Source organism: Hippoglossus stenolepis, chromosome 7 (genome assembly GCF_022539355.2).
Source record: "Hippoglossus stenolepis isolate QCI-W04-F060 chromosome 7, HSTE1.2, whole genome shotgun sequence".
Lineage (NCBI taxonomy): Eukaryota > Metazoa > Chordata > Actinopteri > Pleuronectiformes > Pleuronectidae > Hippoglossus > Hippoglossus stenolepis.
This window is the reverse complement of record NC_061489.1, coordinates 8,549,194-8,575,428: the sequence shown is the minus strand read 5'-3', so window position 1 is coordinate 8,575,428 and position 26,235 is coordinate 8,549,194. Positions and strand designations below refer to the sequence as shown.

The 26,235-nt window shown below is 41.9% G+C and overlaps 1 protein-coding gene across 1 annotated transcript in view; it reads left to right on the top strand.

The window, feature by feature from the left end:
- The window catches only part of tenm1 (teneurin transmembrane protein 1), a 180,259-nt gene that overhangs the window by 133,848 nt on the left and 20,176 nt on the right, over positions 1-26,235 (top strand). The window contains exons 23-25 of the mRNA XM_035162292.2: positions 16,697-16,851; positions 19,926-20,009; positions 20,817-21,011. Coding sequence (XP_035018183.2) covers positions 16,697-16,851; positions 19,926-20,009; positions 20,817-21,011 — 434 coding nt within the window. The remainder of the gene's footprint in view (positions 1-16,696; positions 16,852-19,925; positions 20,010-20,816; positions 21,012-26,235) is intronic.

Genomic DNA, 26,235 nt, shown 5'->3' with positions numbered 1-26,235 from the left:
GTGAGTTAATGCACATATATATCAGACGTTAAGCCTGGAGTCTCGATTAGAATTGGTTAATCGTTCTACCCTCTCTTATTAGCTGACAGCAGTGGATTACAGCAGTGTGTCTTCTCTGCTGTTGTACTACATTTCTATTTCCTTTCTTATGCCCGGCCTGCTTGCTGGAACTATACATAGTGGAAGTAGGGCTGTTGGGTGAGACAGCCCCCCCTATCGACAGCTTCCCTTTACTGCAACAATTATTTTGTCCTTTTACAGTCAGTAATGCAAAGGTTTGCATGTTGTCCATTTTTATATCCATCCCAGAGAAGCAGAAACACAAATAGTGCAAACCTAAAATGACATAGCAAGTGAATAAATGACACAAAACTCAAACACAATACAATAATGACAAAGCAGTACTTAATAGCAGTATACATATGACACATACATACATACAGTCTTATTTAAAACATATAATAGATGGTAAACTATATCAACACTTTGTCACAGTTGTCCACACAATATAGATTATATTGTGATTTAGTTTGAGTTATGGTAGAGCACAAAGTTTTAGTGTTTTGATATATGTCAGAAAAGGTTGCTCTGCCATTTAAAATGTATTTGTAGAGCCACCCACAAATAGTTAAATAATTTATTTTAATAAAGAATTAGTTCTGACTTTAGTTGCTGTCTTTCATGTTTCCTTACAGCATAAATAATGTAGTCTTCCATAGACTGTTTGACAGAAATAATATATCTGCAGTGGGGGAAAGACTTAAAACCTTAACTCAAGTAAAGATTCTCATTATAAAATACTCAAGTAAAGGTCAGAATTAGCATTAAAGAAAAAAAACTGAAGTAAAAATCGAAAGAATTCTGCCTACATTTGGTTCTTCATAGAATAAATATGCCTTTAAAAAGTAAGAGTAGAGTTTCTAAATGTGCAAGGTTTCATCTACCAGCTGAGCACTGCAGGAACCTAGTTTTCTATTTTTGGCTGACTGATTATAAAGCCAGTCCTCATTCACAAATGGTCTCATTCAAGTAGGCTACAGATATTTGTACCTTTAGGGCAAAGTATGATTTGCCTAATGACTTTTGACTTTGTATTTTTATTAAAACATTTAGTTGAGGTTTCATAATTAATATGAGCATGCGTGATATAGAGCATACTTGTCATAATGATGAAGATGCTCTGTAAAAATGTAAATTTTACTTTCTAGTTTTCTCAGTAGCTGCATGCTTCTCAGATAATTTGAACTTGAAATTTAAGCTTTGGGTCTGACTCATGAATAACTCAGTATAGTCAGCACTGATATGTTGGACAGGACTGCCATCAGGAATGCATTTCAGATTGCCATGACAGACAGTCATGTAACAGAGCAACAGACAGTAACAGAGCAAAGGATGTTCATTCTAACGTGATGAATGCACTTTAACCTTATCCATCCTTGAGTAGGCATTTTCTAATGTCACATATTAATACATTGTTTTGTTTTTTGTGTGTGGATGAATTTTTGTGTGTGGATGAATTGTCTGTGCACTTTTGTTTGCTCTCCCTTGGGGACGAATAGTGTATTTGAATTGAATTGAATTGAGGACTTTGCGTGGTGGGGCATCAGGAAAGAGGTCACAATCGGGGAGTGGTCTAATTTAATGTCTTATATGTGCATCAAATTAAGTAGTTAGCAGTTTTTTTTGCCTATGAGCTCACTATATAGTCATCTACATAGAAGTAACTATATAGTGAAGTAGGGGTTAGTGAATGAGTGGGTGACTTCGGAAACAGCCATTGTCACTTTAGGGAAAGCTGGTGTTTGTTGAGTTTTGTCTATTGTACTTATCACCAGAAGTGTAGTTGACACCACCTGTTGACACAAAGTCAAACAGTTGACTTGGCATTGGTGTTGAGAGATCAACAATATTTCAATATTATTTTTTAATTAAATTTAATTGTTGAAATGACCACTGACCTTGAAACATGAACTTGCACATACTCATCACAAGTGATGGAAGGAACAAAAGAAATAGAGAAACGCAGGTCAGATATTTATTTGAAAGAAGTAAACTAAAAACTGTCTGCCGTCAAAAACAGGAGAACATGACCAGTCGGGAGAAAACTCAACTCTATAACAAAACGCACAATACATGCACACTGGGAACACTATGAATCCTGCACACAGTACAACCAACAGCACCATGGCAACAAAAGGGGAAAGACAATCTACACGAGGACTAATAACAGTCGAGACATAGGTGATGAAACACAGCAGGAAAAACAACAGACATGGAAAAAAGACCATTTCAATATAAAATAGGAAATAACTGAGTCCAGGATGTCACACAGGAGCCGATAATTGCAATACTCAAATCTGCAATTTCTGAATTTTTTGCATGACTGATTAAAGTAAATAATCTTATTATTTTCCTGTTGATATGCTCATTTTGTCTGGATATTTTTATTTTTTATGACAACTTTGTAACAAGGTTTATGGTTATATGTCATCTTATATATATATATATATACATGTATATATATATTTCATTTGTTTTGTATTCTAATAACCTGCATCCCTGACGATGATGACCGTGAATATAAATGAGAGAGAAGGACAAGAGGACTCACTGAGAGCAATGTCAGGGAGGAGGGAAGAACATTATCTATCATTCATCAACGTCATCATGGTGTCCATAGAGTGGCTAATGGGTTCTGTTGTAATATCAGGACTTCACATGAAGACATAAATCTGGATTTGTTTGTGGATGGGTCTCCTCCCTCTTATAATGTACCTACCTTTCCAACATCTGGATGAAAACCTTCAAAAACGTAATACTGCAGTTTGCTGTGCTCTGATCAAGGACAGTAAATTCATCATGGATGCAATGAAGCTTGTGCCCTGATTTTGAAAGAACAGAGTTCAATGTTATATCTTGCTGAGGTTGAAATGGTAGATTATTATGCCTATCTTTGTTTTCACCACCCAGCATCTGTGGAATCAGGGCCCTTCATAGCTAATATCATATGTATTCTGGGAAAACTCTGACTTGCGGGGGCTCCCTTTGTACAAAAAAACAACAACATGCTGCCAGGAAGAGGAAATAATCTGTTTCCTGCCCTCACCAATCACACCCACACACCAGGCCACCTCCTCGTCCCTAGGTCGCTCAGGAGATTTAGCCACGGGGCTGTCACTCAAGCTACACCCACAGTCTGACGCGGCCTCTCCTGTCAGTCACACTCTGCTCGCTCGTGCAGCGCAGTCCGACGTCGGAGGCAGTCAGTCTAGATGGAGCGCAATAGACAAATGTAGTGTAGAAGTGTCTCCACTCCCCAAATGTCACTGGCTCCCAACAAACCAAAAGTGGATCCAAATTGGACAGCAGATCTGTGATTCTTATTTCTCCTTTAACTTCCAAAGTGCCTACAGATGGAAAAGATGAGAGGAAAACGAGATTGGAGCTGATTCCTGATCCCTTATCTCTGAGAACGTGCTGTATCTCTGCAGTAATAGAATATTCTGTCCCATGACTCCATGTCTCTCTCAGTCAGGTATTTATACTGTTTGACTCACTGCACTTCAAACTCTTCTTCTGTGACCATTGTGCTCCAACTTACCAGCTCTCATAGGGTCTCTGGAGATTTATGCCCGGACTCCCCTGGTTCTCTGTCATCCATCTGCCACAGCCCACACTCCTCCTCCTCCTCCTCCTCCTCCTCCTCCTCTCGCACCATCTTACCAATGGTAATGAGTGGTAGACTTCACAGAGAAATATCAGTTCGTTTCTTGTTTGAAGCTGTGGCTCTGTGATTCTGCGGCATCGATCTTGTCTTGTGTCCTCTGGTGAGCTCTGCGCACCAAATTAGAGCTTTCCTTCATTTTCTCCACTCCCTCCATCTCCGTTTCTATCCCTCCCCCTGTCTCACTGATAAATCATTCCTGTGCCCTCTTGTTGACATAGCTGCAGCGGGCCGGCTGTGACACATAATATTGTTACAACACAGCAAACAGTTGTTAAATGGTAATCCATAATTTTCATTTAGCCAACAATGTTGCAGCATTATCGAGCACGCTGCCATTGCCCAATTTTATAGTCTCTGCATAGCGTAAACTTGCAGGGATTATCGTGTGTCCTTCAAACACTGACTTCACACAAGATCTAGGGCATTGTTTAGAGTTTGCTCCACATGTGCTTCTGCAGTCAATTAGCATGGTAAATAAACGGCCTTGCTCCATTTAGGATGGATCCCATGTCTGACATGAAAGCAGCACCAGTCCCACATGACCCAACAGCCTTGGCTCTCATCTCTGGATGTCATCTGTTCACAACATGAACATTTGGTGAACAGTAGCTGTGCGAATGTCAAAACAAAATCTGTGTGCGCTTCATTTGTCGGTTCGGACAGAGGAGCTCAGAGCGAGTCCAGTGAAGGAGAGTTTAGTTGTTGGTGTTTGCCATGCGCAGGTCTTATCTGTTTTTTGTTGTCTAGTCCCAGACAGCAAAGCTGACATCCTCAGAGAGAGGTGTGTGTGTGTGCATGTGTGTGTAAGTGCAGTGTCGGTCTCTCAATCTGACCCACAGGGGGCAGACTAATGCCCTTATCAGAAGCTGACACACTGCCACCACATTTCTCTCTCTTGCCCCATTGGCCTCTTTCTCTATCCTCTTCTTTTCTCTCCTCCTCTGCTTTTCCCCCCCTGTCCCTTTCTCCATCTCTCTCTTCCCCACACTGACAGACACAACACATTTGTCCCCATCTCACTCAAGCCCCGGAGCTGCGACACGCCATCAGAGCCGAGATAGCGGGGCCAGGGTGACGAATGGAGCAGTGGGGTTTAAAAGTGGTCGCGGTTATTAGCATGTTGAACAGCCAGGGAGTTTTGAAAAGCGGAGACACAGCCAGGGGTAAATATGCTTCACATGGCACATCGCTGCTCAGCCGCAAAACTCAGGCCAGGATCGCCAGGCTTCATGTTATACAGTATCTGTCTTGGCTGGTGGTTGAAGTATAAGCAGCTTAGGAATATCTTTGGTCTCATTTACAGAAATGGCTGGAAACGTGGCAATGTGCGCAGGAGCATTTCCCTGTTTGTTTCATCAGTGTGGATCAAACATTTGATGTTGTCAGCAAGCCCACATTCCAACCATTAACTCAGAAAATCCCACCCCCCAGTTTCTCCTGCAGCAGAGGAGTCCTATATGAGAGGTATAGTGTCCTTTAAATGCACATCTCTAATCGCTGCAGCCCGTGTTTAACTTTCCCCAAATCTGCCACTTCCCAAACTGTATTTTCTGGCAGCAGGAGTAAAGTTATAAGATCTCTAAAGGCTGTGTAGCCTCCATGCCAATTGCTTTGTGTTCTAACTTTGGGGATGAAGTTGCCATTGTTATTCTACCTCTAGCTCCCATAGCATTTAGGGCAGAGTGATTGTTGCATCTAACAAAATAGAGAAAGAGAGAGGGAGAGGGGGAGAGGATTAAATTGATAGAGACAAAGAGGGAGCTCAGGACTGAGAGGGAGAGGGAGAGCAACAAAATAATATGAAATTAATAGAGAAAAATGGGGAGTGGAAGGAAAGAGAGAACAGGAGAGTGAATGAAATTGAGAGAGAGAGAGAGAGAGAGAGAGAGAGAGAGAGAGAGAGAGAGAGAGAGAGAGCTCTGTGTTTTGTTACTAAATCCTGCAGCGTGCGGCAGTCCCACACCTCATCTGCATATTAAACTGGCCCTGTGGCTGCCTTCCCTCTCAAGAGGGTCAACCAGCATTGTTTCTGTTGGTTTAAACAGAGCGCTGCTTTGCAAAACAAGGGCATCTGATAAGTCACACTGTGTTTTTATCTCCAAGATTCAGTTCATGTGTGAGCGCGTGCATATCGTACCGCCGCTATTTTAACAGCCTGTTCCTGCATTTCATTTCACATTGAGCGGGCTTTTGTCTTTGCCCCTGGACATTCCTGCATTAATGATACACACATGAATTAATCACGCAGCAAGGCAAACAGCAGCATACACCACAATGATGCAAAACAGAGTGAAGCCGTTGGGTCATGCGATTTCCACCACGGCTTGTTTAGTCGCCGCAGCATCCATGACAATTAGAAGATCGGCAGTGGTTTGTGCAGCAGACGTGCATCAGTGAGCAGCCACAATATGAGCTTCTGCCAGAGACTCTTTTCCCCCAAAACGAATGCTAATAATAATACAGTTGCCAGCGGCAAATCCGGAGGGCTAGGCAAAAGCGCATCAAGCAAAGCACACAGGTAATTCTGGGACTTGTCCGGCCAGGGAGCAATTTTTATATGATTGGACAAAGAACTGCAGAGACACGGCCAATGTCCTGTTTGTATATTTACTGCTGACTTTGTGGCAGCCAAAATGTGTGCTCCTGACAGCTGCATGAATCTTAAAGCTGTTTACTCACTATTACAAAAACACCTTTCAGCCTTTTCCCCTGTATTGTATTGAGAAAATCAGTGTCGGTAAACATTCCACGTAAATAACAATACGTGTTTATAATTGAGAATTCAGAGCTGGTCTTTGGTGTTGAACATGTGAAGTGTCCTGTGCTACAGTAACACCCTAAATCCGACTGTATGTAGGTTTCTGAATATTACTGTAGCTGCTCTCTGACATGCACTGAACTCCAAACATCCTCCTGAAATGATCCTGAGGGGCTGTTTGTGAGAGCATTGTCTGTGTAACGTTTCTTGCCTGCCCCTTTTAAAATGTCAGGGAAATTCCAGAGTGAGTCCATGGGAGAATATATTTTAAATATTTTCCAGAAAAAAGAACAGGATTCATACAATGAAGACACCAATGTTGATGTGCTGTCACCTGCTCTACCCGGACACCACCCATCACCTGAATGTTCTGAATATTTTCTTGCTTTGTGAACTTGTCTGACCCAAACACTCTCCATCACTTCCTCATTTGTGAAAAAAGGCTAGACTCAATATCCCTGACCTTTTCTGGAGTTCATTTCAAAAAAAAAAAAAAAAGGTTTTCAATTAAACAAAATGGAAATATTACAATAACAGTGGTGATAATATAATTTTCTCCTTTTAAAGATAAAAGTAAGATATTATTGACACAGTAAGATTTGTATTGACATTTTAGTGCAAAATGTGCTGTTATAACTAATGTCAACTTCAGGGCTCAACAGTGCGGCGTTTGATATCTGTTGAGTAAAGCAACATGTTCACCATCCCAGAAGACAAAATACTCTGTCACCATATGTTCATGAGCTAACAGTTTACACAAGAGAGAGCGTGACATTAAAAGCAGCACATAATCCTAGGATGCAACAGACAACACTGGAATATAAATATAATGTGTTTTCTAACCTGCCAAGTCTGTGCAGTCACATATAGGCTATGGTTGAGGTTTTTTACTCCACTATCAGTTATTGTATAGTAGTCTCTCCATTCAATTCGATGGTAAAACTGCTGCTGCCAATACGTTTTGATCAAGGTTCAATTTTTATTAACTTTAAATATCCCATATTTTACAATATACCTGTTTTTTATGTTAAGTTTTGACATGTATAAAATGATTTGGCTTTAAGAATCAAAAATCATGTCAATTCTTTTTATTACATCTCCCTGCTCAGGCTTCTTTCTGGAACTCTAGCGAGAACAGGGCCGTCTCTTTGAGCCTCTCTTTAGATTGGATGACTTTTTTCTGAGTGACGCAGCCTGCCACGGAGGATTGGTGAAACTCACCGGTAAATGCAAATTGCAATAGTCAGTCAAGGTTGAAATGAGCTGAACAGATGGTCAAATTTGGACTAAATCGCTCTGGCTGGATTTGATGTGGAACTTTACACCAGAGCCTTGGGCCTGGTTGCGGTGCAAAACTCTAAATCATCTGACAGTGTTGGGGTGAAAGTCTGCAATGTGTCCAGGTCTAACGCTGGCGGAGCCCACTGCTCCTGCCTCCAGCTCTCTCTTCGGCTGGTACACGGCTACTGTGCAAGTGTGTCGGGGCCGGCCAAGATGGTGTGTGTGCCCGCAGTATCCAAGATCATCAGGGAGATCAGGGAGGTGCAGTGATTGGATAGTTTAGAAAAGTGTAACTTATAAAACAGGAAACCTGAAAAGAGAAAGAGGAAGGTGATCCAACAATTGGTCGAAAAAGTCACGGATACAATAAACAACAATAAATAAACATAGAGACAAATACAGCAGATTTCTGATAAACCGAATAAGTTGTGGATGCGGCTGCGCTGTGCTGCGGGCATAGCTTAGGGCAGTAACAGTTTCATTGTGACATCACAATGTCATGAAGTCCTGACAGCTTGTGTTAAAGCACAGTTTCAGAATATGGACTGTGTGGATTGAGCCCTTTGAAAACTTTCACAGTATTTATATAGCACCTGGGCCCTCATTATAAATAGAAACATAGAAGTCTCATTTCTACAATATGGCACCTTTATCTGCAAGACTTCATGTATTGAGGACCTCTTTAGCTGAAACAGCTGGATGGGAAAGTGCAGCTACTCTCTCCACAGGAAATACTGTCGCTCCGTGCAATGTCAAACCTTAGCTTTTGGTGTGAAAGAAGTTTTTATGTGCTATAACAAGGTCACACTACTTCTGTGTAATCGTTATTTCACAACCACTAGAGGGTGCTTGTCCGGAAACAAAGACATCCAGTAGGTCATTTAAACATTTGAATGTTTTGTCTGGTGAACGTTGTCTCGATTATGATGAGACAGCTTCTTCCAGACAGAATGAGGACTTGGCTATCAAACAACTAAAATGTATTCCACTAAACTCAAACTATATTCACTGGTACCTTTGTTGACCTGCAGGCCTACAGACACAGTGGACAAATGTTTTCAATATATGAACAGAATTTTGAGGATTGGTGGAAATTCACCCAAAAAAGAAATAATTTTTATCTATATAAGTTATCTCGATGTTATTACTAGGTTAGCTTATAAAAGCATGTTAAAAACAGCAGGATTTGAGACATTGCATCTGTGGTGAAGAAAAACCAAAACATTAAATTGGGTTAAATACATTAAATACATGTATTAAAAGAAAGTAAAAGCAGTGGAAAAGCCAGAAAAGAAAGAAAGGAAGGTGATGAAAAGAGAGACATTAACTTGAATTATATTATATTATAGATTTTGAATTAGAAAATTATTGAGCATTAAGAGCTTTTGTAGACAAATAGCAGTATTTTAAAATAAACTCTAAACAATGCACATTTGCCAGGACAGGAGTTATATGTTGCCTTTCAAACAGCTGCATTTTGGACCATTTGTTATCAGGTGGAGTTGCACCAGCAGTAAGCAAACAAAAGCATTTCTTGACAGTGACAAGACTCTAAATTAAAACCTGATTTGAACTCGAGCTTGATGGCAGTGTTCGAGGGATCATTGAAGTTCATTGTCATGCATTGTTATGTGGCTGGAACTTTATTTTTCTTTTTTATCGTTCACAATGTCAAAGTACTTCATGATGTGTCTTTGAGTACTTTGAAAAACAGGGATCCATCTCAGAAAGTAGTTTGTCTGCCTCCTAATCACCATGGGTCAGAGGAGGACTCAGGCGTTCTGGGAGGAAACAGTCAGCCAACTGCCAAGATTTACTGAGGACCAAAGAAAATCTAGTCAATGAGCTTCGTCGAGGCAAAAACAAGGCTTTACCCTTAAAATGCCTCCAATTCAAGTAATGTATTAGGCAGAACAGCACAGACTGACAGCTACCTTGTTTGTAGTCACAGTGTGTACGGTGGCTTCAGAGAGATTACTGAAGCTCACTGTGTGTGTAATGAAGCCCTGAGTCAATAAGAGATGCAGGCTGAAGGCCAAAGGCTGAACCGGTGCATCAAGGGTGCTGCGTGTGTGTGAGTCCGCGTGCCTTTCTCAATTCTTGTTTTTTGACTGACAGCCTCTGGGTCCCTAGGCCTACTCTGCCTCTCCAAGTGAATTGATGCAGAGTTAGTTATGGGTGCCTTGTTAAAAGTATGTCAGGTTGACAACGTCAGTGTGATCATGGGAAATGTGACACGCGTGTCCCTTTAACTGGTCGCGATGGCCGCTGCTGGCAGCCGGCCTGTCAGCCTCCACTGGGAGCCTGGCAAGGTGACAGGAGGAGTGGATCTTCACCACTGTGGAGGAATAAATTGCATTTACTCGAGGTGAATGACCAACACACACACACACACACACAAATACAGATAGATGCATTTGTCCCGGACAGGAGGAGCGGAGAGGGTTCTGATGAAGGGAGAGATAGTGAACTTGTGGCCATGCAGGTCATTTCTATCTTGATTCTTTAAACAAACTGACAGAAAGATGAATAAGAAGAGTGATGGTGGCAGGCACAGTTTGGCTTGGCAGTCCAATTCAGCCTGCCTGTGTGAGAGTGCACGGAGGGGCTATGGAGGATAGGAAATAAACCACAGCCAGTAAACGTTTGCACCTGGGTACTATTATCACCTGCAGCTCTCCAGTCGGCCAATGGCCAGACCAAAGAAAGAACAGAGAAGCAACTCACACAACTCTTTTGGAAGAGGTGGAAGTAAAAGGGCTGCAATGCCAGGTATCTGTCATAAAGACTGTACTGGAGATGCCTCAGGCTCTGTTGCTGTGATGTCTCTGTATGTGAGAAACTTTGTTTGCTGTACATACAGATTTATGATCCATAGTAGTTTAGTGCCTCTTTTCCACTTTTTTCATTCCTTAAACCGTTTGTTTCTCCCATCTGATCCCATTTCCTCTCTCTGCCACTACACAGCCTCACTGGCTTGTTGTTGTGATGGTGTGTTTGGTGAAGAAGCCTCTATTGATAGACCTCCTTGTGTTTGTTTGATGTTCTAAAGCGTGCGACATAATCTTCAGACGCTTTTGCACTGATCCAAACCCCTCAGCCTTTCATGGAGTTTTCTAGTCTAAAGCATTTCAATTGCTTTTATAATTGAGTTTGTCTGCTGCCTCTCTGATTGCTTTGGATCTCTCTTGTGCTATCAAACAAGGCAATTACTGCCATGTCGCATATTTTCACAAAAAATGTTTATTCGCTCAAAAATTAGCATGTAACTTTTGCAAAATCTCCTTCCAGTAGCCCGCATGCTCGCAATGTCTCGCCTCACGATGCATCTGTAGTCGGGAACTACCAGCTCAAAATAAAGGCAGCTATCAATAATTAATTAATGCGGGTTAATATGTTAACAAACTTATAGTGCTTGATAATTAGATGAGCCACAGTCGCTGATTCAGACTTAATTACTAAGCCACTGTCTGTTCTGTGGGGCTTTAATGAATAATTAAGAAGAAGCATGAATTATTTCTGATACCAAAGATCTACCAGAAATACATGCTCGTCCTCGATTATGGTGCTATCTTGTATTGATTTATAATTAGTGTTTGATTGGGGAGAATAAGAGCCATTGGAAGCAGCACTTGAAGGACGACTACAATGAGTGAGTTCATAGATGTGCTGTGTGTCATAGATCACAGAGCAGTGTTTGATGCATAATGGAAAAAATAAAAGCATGGAATTCAACACTTTCAAAAGCAAATGCAAAATATGAACACATGCACATGCTGAGGTTTATTTCACCCCCCCAACCCTGAGTATCTTCACAAAAGTTGTGTGTGTGTGTGTGTGTGTGTGTGTGTGTGTGTGTGTGTGTGTGTGTGTGTGCGCGCGTGCGTGCGTGCGTGTGTGTGTGCGTACTTACGTGGGTGGGCAGGAGTGTGAATTTTTCATCTGCAGACACTGATTTATCCGCTCTATATTTGCATATGCACACAATGTGATTAACTGCCATGCCTTATCTGTTTCACCTAGCTACTTCACTGCATGCACACACGCTCGCACACGTTGACATGCTCGCAAATTCACACGTACTCACATGATCACAAACGGACAGGATTGTATGTTCTCGAGAAGAAATTATGAAAGGAAGCAGTAAAAACCACACAGCCAGCTGAAGAAACTGAAACGGTGTGTTATTCACTTTCACTTACAGTTGGACTTCCGCAGTTAGTGAACCCTCCCGGCTTTGCCCAGCTAATGTGGCCTACTTTATTTATAGCCAGACTTCCTCACAGGGGCCAGCTGTGCAGGTGAAACTGCCCATTTGTCTGCATTCACTTGTCGGTCACACAGAGTTACTTTGTACAGAAATACCGTAGGCTATAATCAGCTACAGCTAGCATAATTTAGATGCTGTAATAATATGTCAGTCCACAGCGTTAACACCCACTGAGTCTGGGGATATGTTAGAGTAGATTGAATGACTTATTCCTTAGGCTGTTGGCAGTCTAAGACGTGTGTGTGTGTGTGTGTGTGTGTGTGTGTGTGTGTGTGTGTGTGTGTGTGTGTGTGTGTGTGTGTGTGTGTGTGTGTGTGTGTGGGTGGGTGGGTGGGTGGGTGGGTGCGCGCACGCTCTGGTTGTGTGCATGTGAAAGATTCTGCGCATACATGCAACTTTCCTACATGCTCACACAAACATAATGCTTTCTCCTACATCCATACATCCTTTAAAAATGTGGTTATTTTGCACTGAGGTGGCTGCTCCACACGCTGACAGGCAATGATGTGTTTGTTTTCGACACAATTTTACAATTCTTCTTGCTTTCATCCATAGAGGCAGCTGTTTCAGCAGCTTTGCTGTCAACATTTGAAGGGTGAAAGTACTGTAGTAGGGGGAACTTGAACAACACCAGGAAGCTGCGCTCTTGAGGGCTCAGGTGTTAGCAGTCAGTATGCGCTACACATAAGCACCACATCCTCATGCTACTGTATACCAACAGAGCTGTCTGCTATCACTGCTGTATACGATACAAACATCCACAGCTTATCTTATAATTAGTTGTTCTCACTTCTTCTCATTTCTCACCTTCAACCTTTCCTCACCTCTCTCGGAGGATCCCAAGTGGCTCCTTCTCTTCGAATAGCTGTAATCAACACTGATGGTCTTTTAGACACTTCTTTAAGGCAATAATGAGATTGCATTGTGTTGCAATGCCACAGGGTGGCGTTATATCAGATATTCATTTGACAAGGACAGACAACAAAGAGATTGTTTGATTTAGAGTAACTGGCCTGTAATGGTTAATTGCAGCAATTCTTCATCATGTCCCTTTGTCTCATCACCACCTCGCTCCTCTTTCCCACCCTGCTGTCTGTCTTTTTTTCTTTTCTCTTTGGCTGTGTTTTCGCCTCTTTCTGAGCTGAATGTGAATAGCATCACTGTATCATCCTCTCCTTCACTCCTCTCCCCTCCCTCTGCTTTTCCAAGGTCAGTGCAACTCTAATTCACTTTTCTTTTATGATAAAATCCGGTCCCAACTATAGCCAAACGTCCATCCCCCTCTAGAGTTGAGATTTATCTCAATTACTTCTCCACTGGTGTGTCTGCCAGCTTCTAAACATGACTATCGGAGTGCCAGTTCCATCCAGGGGGAAACGGTAAATCTTTTGATGTCTGTGAGTGTCCATTGGCTATATGGAGGAGCCGTAGCATGCGACTATTAAAGCAGCGCACAGCTTTACTCACAACAGCAGGAAATCCAGCTCCTGACAAGGAGAATGTGGACTAATCTGCCGCCTTTTCAATAAACATGGCAAAATACTCTTAAACAACACATAAGCTGGCGTAAATCCTTTTGCCAATGGAAAGCAATAATAGCAGTCGTTACCCGTTATTGTGTGCCTGTGTGGGGATGAATAAGTCAGTCGAGTCCTGTATTTATTGTTGATAGTAGATTGGCAGCTATTTAGAAGCTGCTTCTGTGAATATAAGACATGCAGATTCTGAGCATGCACACTGAGGGTGTCAGAAACCCACAAACAAAAGGAAGAAAGAGAGAATAGAGAGAAAATTAGGATGGAAGTCAATGGAAGTGAGGCATAGGAGAAGAAAGACTAATATCCAGGGACAGAGAGGGAGAGAGAGAGCAGAAATCAGTATTGAGAGAGAGCCCTGGCTGCCTCATTGTGTCCTTGTGCAGGATTTATGAGCTCTAAGATCAGGGACAGGTTTAGGGTGCTGGGAGGAGGAATGGATGGGAAAGTGAAAGGAGAGGAGGAAGGATCCGAGGATGGCGCGAGAGCAGAGGAGAATGTGCTGAATTTCAGATCTAAGTAGGTTCGGACCGCGCTGGGGGTTGAGACGTCCCTCCTGCATAATGCTAGATGACAGGAGGAGAAATGGCAAGGCCGAGAGGAATGCGAGAAAGAATAAAGAATGGGCCGAACAGAGGGAGCCGGTGCCCAGACATTACCGAAGGGTCAAAGGCCACTGATTTGATTAGCACTCGCAAGACACGGGGAGTGCGGCGAAAAAGAAAGCAAAGGACAACAAGGAGAAAAAAAACAAGGGAGAGAGAAAAGTAAGAGAGAAGAAGAAGAGGATCAAGTTAGAGAGGTTGGAGAGCAAAGGGAAGTCGGTAGAGGAGAGGAAGGGTGTTAGTTGGTGGCAGAGGTGTTGTGGGGCGGTGTAATCTGTCTGTGTCAGAGGGATGATGAAAGGGCCAGGAGGGAGTGCTCTGCAGTTCACCTTCTGGCCTCTGGAGGAAACACACTGACCCTGGCCCTCCCCCTGCCCACCTCTCCTCTCCACCTGCAAGATTTATGACTCCCAGGGTCGCCCCAGGGTTGCTCAGTTTGAGGACATTTGCGAATGTGGTTGTGGTGTGTGGCGGCGCACCAGGTTTGCATGTTCGTCCGTGCGGGCTTCTGTGCACATGTTGAATTAAACCACCTGTAAAGAAAGCTATTGTATGTCAAGGAGGATGAGGCCCGTATTGCTTCCTGGTGAAAAAGCGCAGCAGGGATTTTTATCCTGGGCTTAGAGAGTGAGCGCAGACACATCCCCACATAATCCAGTGTGACAGAGTTTGAAAGGAGAACGACTGACAGAATTAGAAAAAAAATCAAGGGAAATGGGGCCGGATGCGTGAATGAGAGAGGAGTAGATGGAGCCATATCTTGTCCATTTCTATTATGATGTGCTGGCACTTCAGCGTGATCATATCTCTGAATCTTTTTCAGAACTATATTTCTTTCTCTAATGTGGGCCGTGTCGGGAAGGCAGCCAGACCTGCTATATCTAGAATTAAAATTCAGTCAACCAACAGAAATTTAATGAACAACATTTATGGCCAGTGTAATTCATTATATGACAAAAATATCAAATACCACTGGTTCCAGCTTCTCCACTGGTTTCCTCTCTTTCATATTATGAATCTTTTTATTATGGACTCTTGTTTGAAAAAAAACATCAATCAACAATTTGAAGATGTTACCTTGGGCTCTGGGATATTGCAATATTCCTTTTTAGCTTAAGTTAATGTCTCTTTTTGCTTTCATTCGTCTTATTTTGGATTTATGACCCACAGCTTTACTACTTCGGTTCACATGCACCTAATTTACCTGTTTCTCAGCACAAAAGCTATAATACACCCAACTGCACACGACCCTCTGAGAAACAATTGGCAGCCAAACAAAGTAAGTTACTAGTTAGTGGAGCATTTAACCTTTGAAAGAGCCAGATATTTCCCTCAGGAGTCGGAGGAGAACAAAACAGAGTGAAAGCAAAGTGAATTTTGGGCTTTTCCACCATGCAATTGTGAGTCATGTCGTATTTGATGGTGTCTTTTGTTGCAGATTGTATTTTATTGCAGCCTTCAGTTCTTTGATTGATTGATGCTTGGTTGGATATAAGTAGGCTTTATCTCCATTAAGTCCCTTGAGGCATGCTTGAGATAAAGGGACATACAAAACCAGTTAGCTGTTTAATGTCTAGGCTGATCGGTGTGCAATTTAGTTTATGGTTTATCATTAAGTCGTGGCAAGTTATACATAAAGTTGCTGTGACGTAATGATAGACCATAAACAAAATGCATTTTAAATGGCGCTGTCGTGAGCCCACAGGCATCGGAGGTGGCAGGTAGGAATACTGAAATATGGCTTATTGTCACAGATGCTAAGAGGGAGCAATCAAGGTGGATTGCCAGCATGCAGTATGAGAGGTGAGGGCTGAGCCGTGGAATATTATTGCTGAGGAGTTGAGTCGAAGGGCTTTTCTCTGTATGGAGATGAGGTGGGGATGAAGGTCGCTCCTCATCCATAACAGATGATTCATCGTCTGCCCTGACCTTTAATACCTTTACTCCCCGACTCTTCTGCTCACCGTCTGCAGCAGAGCCTCCACTGCAAGGAGAGTTCAAGTGTACTCCGTTCATAGCAGCAAAAAAAAACGTCGCTATGCACGTGTTCACATGTGCTGTGCAAATACAGACAGGAGTATATGCACATGCACATCCATGGAAGCACATTTATAATGTACATTTACACACACGTCAAATGTCAAAAGTTCACTGCGGCACCCTGCTCACATCTAATGTGACAAATAACTTCTTCCTCCAGTTGCATTGTTCTAATCCCTTTAGTGGGCTCTGGAATGGAAATATAATTACATTTCTGTGGTGCAGTGCCTTTGATAAGACAGCCGCTCGCTGAGCTGAATGTCTAACTGAGTTGGATGCCTCTCCGAAGCCCTCTCCTCTCTCCACTCTACTTCTCTCCTTACTCACTCCTCTCCACTTCTTCTCCTCCTCTTCTCTTCTCGCTCTCAGACTCTCTTTCACCTTTTTTTCCCTTTTTCCCTTTTTGTTCTCTTACCCCCCACTCCTACTCTCTGTCATCTCCAAAAGCTCATTCTGCCTCTCTCACTCTCACCCGGCCAGGTATTGCAGTGGATAAAAGAGGCGTTGTCTACTTCGTTGATGGCACCACCATTCAGAAGATTAATGAGAGGGGTTTGCTCTCCACTGTGATTGGCTCGAATGGACTGATGTCGACGCAGCCGCTAAGCTGTGATGCACGCATGGACATCAACCAGGTAAGCTAATAATGCAGCTGACACTGGTAGGACATTAAAGCCACGTTTTGCGCTGAAATAGTTTTTATCTTTCACATTTAAGTGTTGTTAAAACAATTTATTATTATTATTATTATTATTATTATTATTTAGTAATTTAATCAAAAATAAGACTGGTCACAAATTAAGTATTTATTGTTGTCTTGCACTCAGTGATAGTTGTGCAAATCTAAATCGCCTGGCCTCTTCTAAAGAAACCTCTGACTTTGTAAAGGTGAGTGTTTCCAGGAGAGAGAGAGAGCACGCAAAAAGACCAAAGAGAGCCACTGCACAGATTTGATCAGCCAGTCTTCAGATCACACTGCTGACTTATATCAGCCCTATTAGAGCAGAGGATGAATTATAGATGAACCGCCGGCTCTATAGAGGGATCTCTGCCCACACATCGGGATGGAGGCACCGGTGTATGCGTGTGAATGTGAATATGTGTGTTCCGCTCAGGTGAATTCCCAGCGGTGCTCTTATGCGCCTTTAAAGGGACCCAGGTTACCTCATAGTTCCTCTCTGGTTGTTAGTTATTGGACACCGCAGGGCAGCTGATCGCGTCCAATCGCATTCAACCTCCATCTGTTTGTTCTTATAAACTGCTTTAACCTCAGTGTGGTTGGAGACCTCTGCAACTACAGCTACACAAAAATCACTGCAGGTATTTATGCTAAATGAATTAATAAGTTTTTGTTGAGTTGATCTGCAATTTTTCTTACTTCCCACTCGAATAAACTGATATAAAACTGCTGCTACAGTTTCACAATTATGAATAAAACCGCTCCTGGACAAATATATGGAAACAGCATCTAACCTTCAACTTTGATGCTCAATATCCTATGAACGATGATACAATATATATTCAGTTTTGTTTTCTCTCGCCCACACACTACTGTTAGCTGCCAACAATGTTATAGCCATTAATCCCATTGCTACAATAAACATTTGTAAGGACCCATTGTGCTGTTAAGTTCAGAGTCCAACCCATTTATTGGTTTGCCAATGAGAATTGGCCGATATGAGCTTTTCATCAATGTATTGTGGCAGGGTTTATGTTTGCCAATGCACCAATATAGAAACTTTAAATTGACAGAATTAACACTGCATAAAATATGTGTATTTATGTGTACAATTCATGTAAAAAATATGTATTTTCTTAATTCAAGTTCTATATATTTGGTTGCATTTGTTTTCCTTTGTACCAGTTACAGTTTAGAGTTAGTTAAATTAGTAAATTATCAAGCCAAAATTACATGTCTGTGTCATAAGGGTTTGATGACGACAACTTGGGAATCAATGCATCCTTGATTATTTTAACACCTTCTAAATCATCTGCAGCACTGCACTCTCCTGTATACAGAGCAGATAGCTGGTGTTAGCTGACTCTCTCTCATGAAACCAAAGATGACCAGACTGTAACCACAGCCCTGCGCACATTACCCTGTGATTGGAATCAGGATAGCATAACTGACATACGGAGTCATGAAGTAACATACACAGTGCTCACATCACAGATGGTGCTCATCAACAGCCAAAACATTGTTGAGCTGATAAACTGGCTGTGTTGGCACTGGAGTTAAAGTGAAATTCTCAACTACTTTTGTTGTCCAACAGTGTATTTCATCAAATAGTGTATTTGAGTATATACCTGCCCTAATCTTTTCAATTTTGTGCTACTTGTATTAATAATATTTATATATGGACAGAATCCATTTACACAATGAGTGCTTTTACTTTTGAGTATCTCTCTTCCATTTTCAAAAGTAAGATTTTCAATGCAATATACTTGAAAAGGCATATTTATTTTATTTATTTTTACTATTACACTGAGGTTAGTCCGCCTGCTGAGAACTGTATGCATTCTGCTTGATCATGCACAGTAAAACGTGTTATCTACTGAGCTTACTGTATGCTGAATTGTATCTGCCTACGGAGGATGGTAAAAACTTTATGGATTTTTTAACGGCCAATAGGCGCGGGCAGGATTTCTCCTGGTGCTACCAATGGTCACTATGGTGGAAAAAATATAGTCTATATACTCTATATAACCAAGCCTTTAAACAATGTGCATGCATGGTATGCATCTCCCCTCTGATGCTTCACAGTTACAGTGTGGTATCCCTACTTTTACTGAAGTAAAGGATTCCAATACTTCTCCCACCATTTGTGTCCACCCACACAGGTACTGCATCGATCTATTTACCAGTATCAATAGTAATATAGGAGGGGGCACTTTCAGTGCAAAACACTAAAGAAAATCTAATTTTCAACAAGTACTGAATCAAAAGCAACTGCCAGAATATATATGTTATAGACAAAGTTAATTTGAATGAGTTTGACTTTAAATTCAGCAGACCCAGCTCTGTGTACAGCTGAAATTAACTTGTAAAAGTTATTGCCTGGCATCACTGCAAAGTTCAATATCAATGAGCAGGGGAGATTTGATGTCTGTCCTCTTTGGCTAAGGACAGGGTGAGTCCTGCTTGATGAATCTCTCTACCTCTTAAAATGGGATTTCGGAGCGAACCCTCTTCTCTCTCATTTGACAGAGCCTATAATTGGACATGTCAGTGGCAATTTAACATGATCCATTTATTTACCAATTCATCCTCAGAGTCATCAATCACCTCACTGATCCCTCAGACACTCCGCTTCGTCTCCGCAGCTGACGCAGCTCACAGTTTGAGTGTTTGTGTGTGGGAAGTGTGTGGCTGTGCAGCGTTGTCTGTCTTTGACCCCCACGGTGTTAGCAGGCAGCATGTGCTATTTGAGCAGGCGGTGATCATGGTTATTGGCTGACATTTGGACCATTGCCGAGGCGAGGCAGCGTGAGTCTTGAATAAACACGGGGTAGGCTCCCTGCCCGCTGCTGACCTTTGCATGTGCAGGGAGGGTCAGGAGGCCTAATGCTATGTTATTAAGAAGATATTATTTGTATCACCTGTAACTGACTCTTGTGGGCGATCGCCACCAAGGGTTTCTTGTTCTTTTGTTCTCATTACCCTTACTGTGTATATGTTGTGTGTGTGTGTGTGTGTGTCCTTCCACAGGTACGTCTAGAGTGGCCAACAGACCTGGCCATCAACCCACTGGACAACTCCCTCTACATCCTGGACAACAACATTGTCCTACAGGTAAAGAAAAAGTCTCACATATTTGTCAGTCAATGAATTCTAAACCTCTTTCACATTCAAGGTTATGTCGAGACACTTGCTCAATATGTAACAGAGGAAAAAAAGGGTTATGGAATAATTCTTGCAAACTGCACTGCTGTCACATTAGGTGCATTAAGAGCGAGTGCTGCTGCTAACATAAAAGAGAGTAAAACTGCACTTTATTAAATAAATAACATGTTTTTTTACCCTCAGGTTTTGCGTAAGATACAAGAATGTTTTCTAATTACCTGTTTGAGTGCGAATCTTAAAAAAAATGAGTCATTAGATTGTGCAGGCTAAGAGCTCCTATAGTGTGAAGCACTGATTCAAAAAGAAAAAGTCAATTGCTGATTCTTTTGACCATGGACTCAATATAAAGACGAACAACATGGCGTGCCCCTTAAAGTGAAGACTAAGTGTTTCAATCGCCACCTGGTGGCTGGCTGCAGTATTGGTTAATAAATCATGCCTCCTCTATGTTACCGGATGGGACATAGACAAAACTAAAAAGTACATATTTTTTTCTCAAGATGTTTTCATTTTAAAAGTTCTGATTACATTGATGGATGCACAAGTGCAAACTTTTGGTGGTTTTAACTTTTTATTCGATGTTATAAAAACGCAGTGGGAGGAAGTGGAGACATATTGTCTATCTCTATATACTTTGCCTTTTACGTTGCTTATTCTGTGCTTTTGAGTTCAGTTCAGTTATTTAAGGAACCACAGCTGATATTACTTTTCTGGCTTACTTTTTCATAGCTAATACATGATAATGTATTTCTTTAGGTGTCAGAAATTCTTCAAGTACGTATTGTGGCGGGACGTCCCATCCACTGCCAGGTTCCAGGTATTGACCACCACCTGGTGAGCCGGGCAGCAGTGCGCGCCACCCTGGAGGCTGCCAAAGCCATCGCTCTGTCCCACCTGGGCACACTGTTCATCGCAGAGACGGATGAGCGACGCATCAACCGCATCCAGCAGGTCACTGTCACTAACTATACCACACACACACAGTTCAGCGTATCTTAAGCAAGATATGCTACCAATGATTGATTTAATACATTAAAATGAAAATAATCTAATATCATCCCAACCATGAGGTTGCCATGTTTTAACATATTTTTAATGTTGAAATGTTATCCATGTTGTTTTGAATTATATTAATGAAAAGAAGATTTTGTTATCCAAAATATTGCTCTATTCTACTACTCTACATCATATTGAATTCCACTGCAAGTTCCAAAATCTGCTACTGTGTCCCTCTCTTTAAAGTTTCAGTATAGATTTATAAATCCCGGCTTGCCTCTATTAATAATCTTAATCAGTATATCTGGCAAAATAAAGGAAAAACACCTAAATTGTAAATGACACCTACCCTGGCATCACTACATTAATTAGCATTTGTAAATGTCTCACTTCTTATTTGATTTACAAGGGTGTGATCAACACTCACAGACCAAAACACCTGTAGATGTAATTGGATGAAACAAAATGTGTGACGTAGCGTTTCTACAAAGGGCAGTTGTTTGTTCATCTTTTAGAGAAAATTTACTGACTAGTTTTTTAATATTGTCATGATAGGGGATTCAACTGACTTCTCCACTTCAGCAGCAGACATCTTGGTTGTTAATGAAAATACTTCCCCCCTCATTTTAGATAAATGGTTGTGAATGGCCCAACCTGTCTCAGGGCGGATGAAAATCTGTCGGAACGGGAGGGGAGCTAGTCCCATCTGCGGGAGCGAATAAACATGTGCTCGCTGATTGGTCTGATTTTCAGGCTAAATGACACCAGTAGCCCATCTGGCCTTATGACACAAATTTACCCTCCTACTTGTCGCATCATGTGTCGCACCATGTTTATGTTGTTAGCTGTGGTCACAGATGCTGTGAAGGAAGACACTGCAGAATGTGTAATCTACACAATGTCTTACAGTGTGACATGTATAACAATATCACTATCTGAAATCTCTCATTTACAAAAGTAGTCCGATTCTTTGTAGAAGCTCCTTTGGCAGCACTAACAGCTCTGGGTCCTCTGGGATAAGTCTCCAAAAGCTCTCAACACCTGGATTTGGGGAAGTTTATACATTTCTTTCTGTCAGATCCTCTTGGATTATGTCAATTTGGATGGGAAGTCTCTGAACTGCCATCTTCAGGTCTCTTCACAGACGCTCTGTGGGGTTTAAGTCCTGTCTCAAGGACAGTCAGAGACGTGTCCCAAAGCCAATCCTGTATTGTCTCGACTGTGTGCGTCAAGTCGTCGTCACCTCGAAAGATGATACGTGGCCCCAGCCTCAGGTCATCAGCACTCTGGAGCCTGTTTTCTCCAAGGACTTCTCTGCATTTAGCTGCAGTTCAGTCAATTCTGATCAGTCTCCCTGCCTCAGTATCATCACACACCACTCTCATATTGAAGCTTGTATATTTATACAAACCAACTTTATTCAAACAGAGATGTTACAACTTATTATCTTATTAAACCCAGTTTAGCCTTTTGCACATCATACAAATTTAAGATCACTCCCAAAAAGATTCAATGTAAAAGTGTTACCAGCATAACGAGTTTAGCAGTCCTTTTCCCCAAACACTTTCATACCACATGGACAAAGCTCATCCAGAGCTTCATTCTCTTCAGCATGCCCTCTGCACTGACCATTGGGAGAAGGATATCTGGCTCTGGTGTGGCGTACGTCACAAGTAGGTGAGATGATGCAGTTCACTTTGCCAAGGATCTGCCCTTGTCGGACCCACTCGATAGGCAGCCAAACGCTATCGTCTGCAGAGAGCAAAAGACATGAAAGAAAGTGGTCATTCATCAGTAAGTTGTTAGCACTGATCATATACTGTATCTGATTTAACATACCTCAGCTATGACAACAGAAAAGTGAGGGTAACAACACACGCAACTTTTTAGCCAACAGGATACTTAAATATGCTTTAATAAGACCAGTGAAAATATACTATACAGTTTATGTGGGTAACAAGGAACCATGCAATTAGTGCCAACATCTTGAGAAAAAGCCATTTTCTTCATCGCCGTCAATCACCTAACCTCGCCTGTAGCTATTACTTTTTGGGCCAAAACATAGCGTTACATGACAAAAACAAGGTTACTCACTCAATGGTCATCTGCCCTCTTGGTCCCGCTGGTCTTGGTTGTCTTTTCCAATTTCTCTTTGCGATCTTGAAGAAGGAACACACAGGCTCCCTCGGGGGTTAGCATCAGCAACAGCGTTCAACAAAAACAGCCCATGCCGAAATTCATGGCTGCACAATGATTCAGTCTCCTTTGGCATCGGAGAGCAATTTGATCAAAGGCCCCACCAGTCACTGTTTGCTCTCGGCAGCTCCGTTTCTGGATGGCCCCCTCCGGCCGTATCCCTTCACAAGGCTAATGCAGCTGCAGCCTCGACCTCTCCCCACTAGATTGACTCTCTGCTCTCTGCATCTCTTCAGCTGTTTACTCAAATAAATACCCAGTCTGACTGTCAGCCAACAAACAGTATCCCTGTCCTAAACATCCTCTGCACTCATATTAAAATCTTGAAAAAAAATCTTGAAAGTTTAGTTAGTTCGCAATACAAGCAGCAGATTTTGTGCAGCCCACCCCCTGGACTCCCAGAGGCAGCCATTAGTTCTTTTGAGAACCAGTGAAGAACAATAGATTTTGAAGCTAAGCCCCAGAGACAGAGAACATTAAAGACTATTGTTGTCCATACAATACATCTCTAATTTAGAGGGATAGAGATAATGTTGAAACGCAGCAAAGTGGTCCTTGAAGCAAAGTGGGTGCACATTTGGAGTGCCACACCAAAGTGGTCTTTATACTTTCCTACATGACAGATTTCAGTTTTTGAATTTTTATAAATTGTCAAAAACGTATTTTAGCTTTGGCATTGGGTTATTATGTTGGGATTAATGAGTATTTATTTGAAATTAAATCTGCAACACAATCCAGTGTGAAAAATGAGAAGGTGGCTGAATACTTTCTTGTGTCACCGTACAAAACTTACTCTGCATCCCAAAAATAATCCAAAAGCCTGTTTTAATTTTTGGAAGAAATGCGATTATTTTGTCCATTAGCTCCATTAGCTAACAGCATGTTATCACAAGCCTGCGGCATTTGGGCAGCAGCACCATAGCAACACTGCCTGTTGGATTCAATCAATAGTCCCTTTGTGGTCAGCAGTCCCACGCTGGGTCCATGTGGAGGCAGACTGGAACATAAAATGTCTCAGATGCCTTTTTGATGGATACAGGGAAGCCATGTGGGACAAGGCAGTGAAAATAGTATTTTCTTTTTACTGTATTTGTTACACCTATTTTATGTTGGATATTTCTGGGCCCATATTTGTCAAGTATTTCTGAATCACTGGCACAGAAAGTCAGGACCAGAAGTGAAATATCCTCCTGCTTCTGAGTACGACTTTAGTTATTCATGAAAGTTCCAATTTATAAAAGTACTCACGAGCAAATTGGAGGTTCTCCTGTGAGAGTGAATGAAGCCATTTTGCGACACTGAACCGTAAAATAAAATTAATGATGTGTTGCAGATTTTGTTCAGTGGTTTCTGATGTAAAGTCAACACATTCCAAAACTGCCTCATAGATTGATACAATGCAGACACAATGTGATGTAGAAAAAAACTAAATTAAATACAGAACATTGAGTCCCTTGTAAGACAAACAAGTTGTGCACAGGTACACACTGACAGTATATTTTGAAATGACACAAATTAACCACTACATTTCATCTTAAATGACTGACACCAGCTGCATGTTGTTCAGCCAGAAAGTCTGTTTGTTCGCTATCATAAGCTCTATTAAATTTGAACGTGCCTTGGCTGCAATGAGTATTCAGACAGTGCTCTGGCATTGCTGTTGGTCTGATCTCATGTTCCAGGCACGTCTATCTGCCACACACACACACACATCATTTGGCCATAACATCAAGGACAACACATGCATAACCAATATATGTTGAATTTTATTTTTAATCTTGTAGAGAGGCAGGGGGGTTATTGAATATGCATGGTGTCGGAGTTCTGAGGTGCATCAAAATTACAATCATTACATCCCAAATTAGCTCTGTTGTGTCCGTGTTCAGCTAAGGGCAAACTAAAAGAACTTTATATTCCTCTTTGGAGCCTTTAATGCAGACAAACCACAGGACTTTTAAATCAGGTTGATATCTTTGGAAAAAGATTCTCTATTCTGTGTTTCCTTCACTCCTTGAATGTGTGGACATGTTTTACTTATCGCTGTCCTCGTGTTGAAAGTCAAAAATGCTCTGCGGCTCTTCTTAAGTCTTGGAGGACATACAGAATAAACAATTCCCTTCGTCATGGAGGTTGATGAGACTGAACAAGACGAACAAATGTGTATTGCTCTGACAGTTTTTAGCCAGTTAAGGACTGATTTCCTACTCTGACATAATGGAATAGTTGACTACTGCAACTCCCTCCTGGCTGGTCTGCCGGCTCATCCAGAATGCAGCAGCTCGACTGGTCTTCAACCTACCTAAGATTTCAAGATTCAAGATTCAAGATTCAAGAGTTTATTGTCATATGCACAACGATAACATTAAGCAGTCGCTTGCAATGAAATGCTTGGGTCACAGGCTCTCTTATAACAATGCTCAATCAAAATTTAAAATTTTAAATAAAATATACATATCTAAAATATATATATACACCTAAAGAAAAAAAAGAAAAACAATAGTGCAAGCGTGTGCAATAGTGCAAATATGCAATAGTGCAAATATGCAACAGTGCAAATATGCTAAGGTGCAGAGTTATGACAGATTGGAGGAGTTTAAAAGTCTTATGGCCTGGGGGATGAAACTGTCTCTGAGCCTGGTGGTGCGGGCCCGGATGCTGCGGTACCGTCGGCCAGACGGCAGCAGGCAGAACAGTTTATGGCTGGGGTGATAGGGATCTTTAATGATCCGGTTGGCCTTCTTCCTACACCGCTGGGTGTAGAGGTCCTCCATGGATGGTAGCTCCGTCCTGGTGATGTGCTGGGCAGACTTCACCACCCTCTGCAAAGCCTTACGGTTCAGGGCGGTGCAGCTGCCGTACCAGGCAGTGATGCAGCCAGTCAGGATGCTCTCTATGGTGCACCTGTAGAAATTGCAGAGAATCCTGGCATCCATGTTGAGCCTCCGCAGCCTGCGGAGGAAGAAGAGGCCGTCTGTCTGGCCGT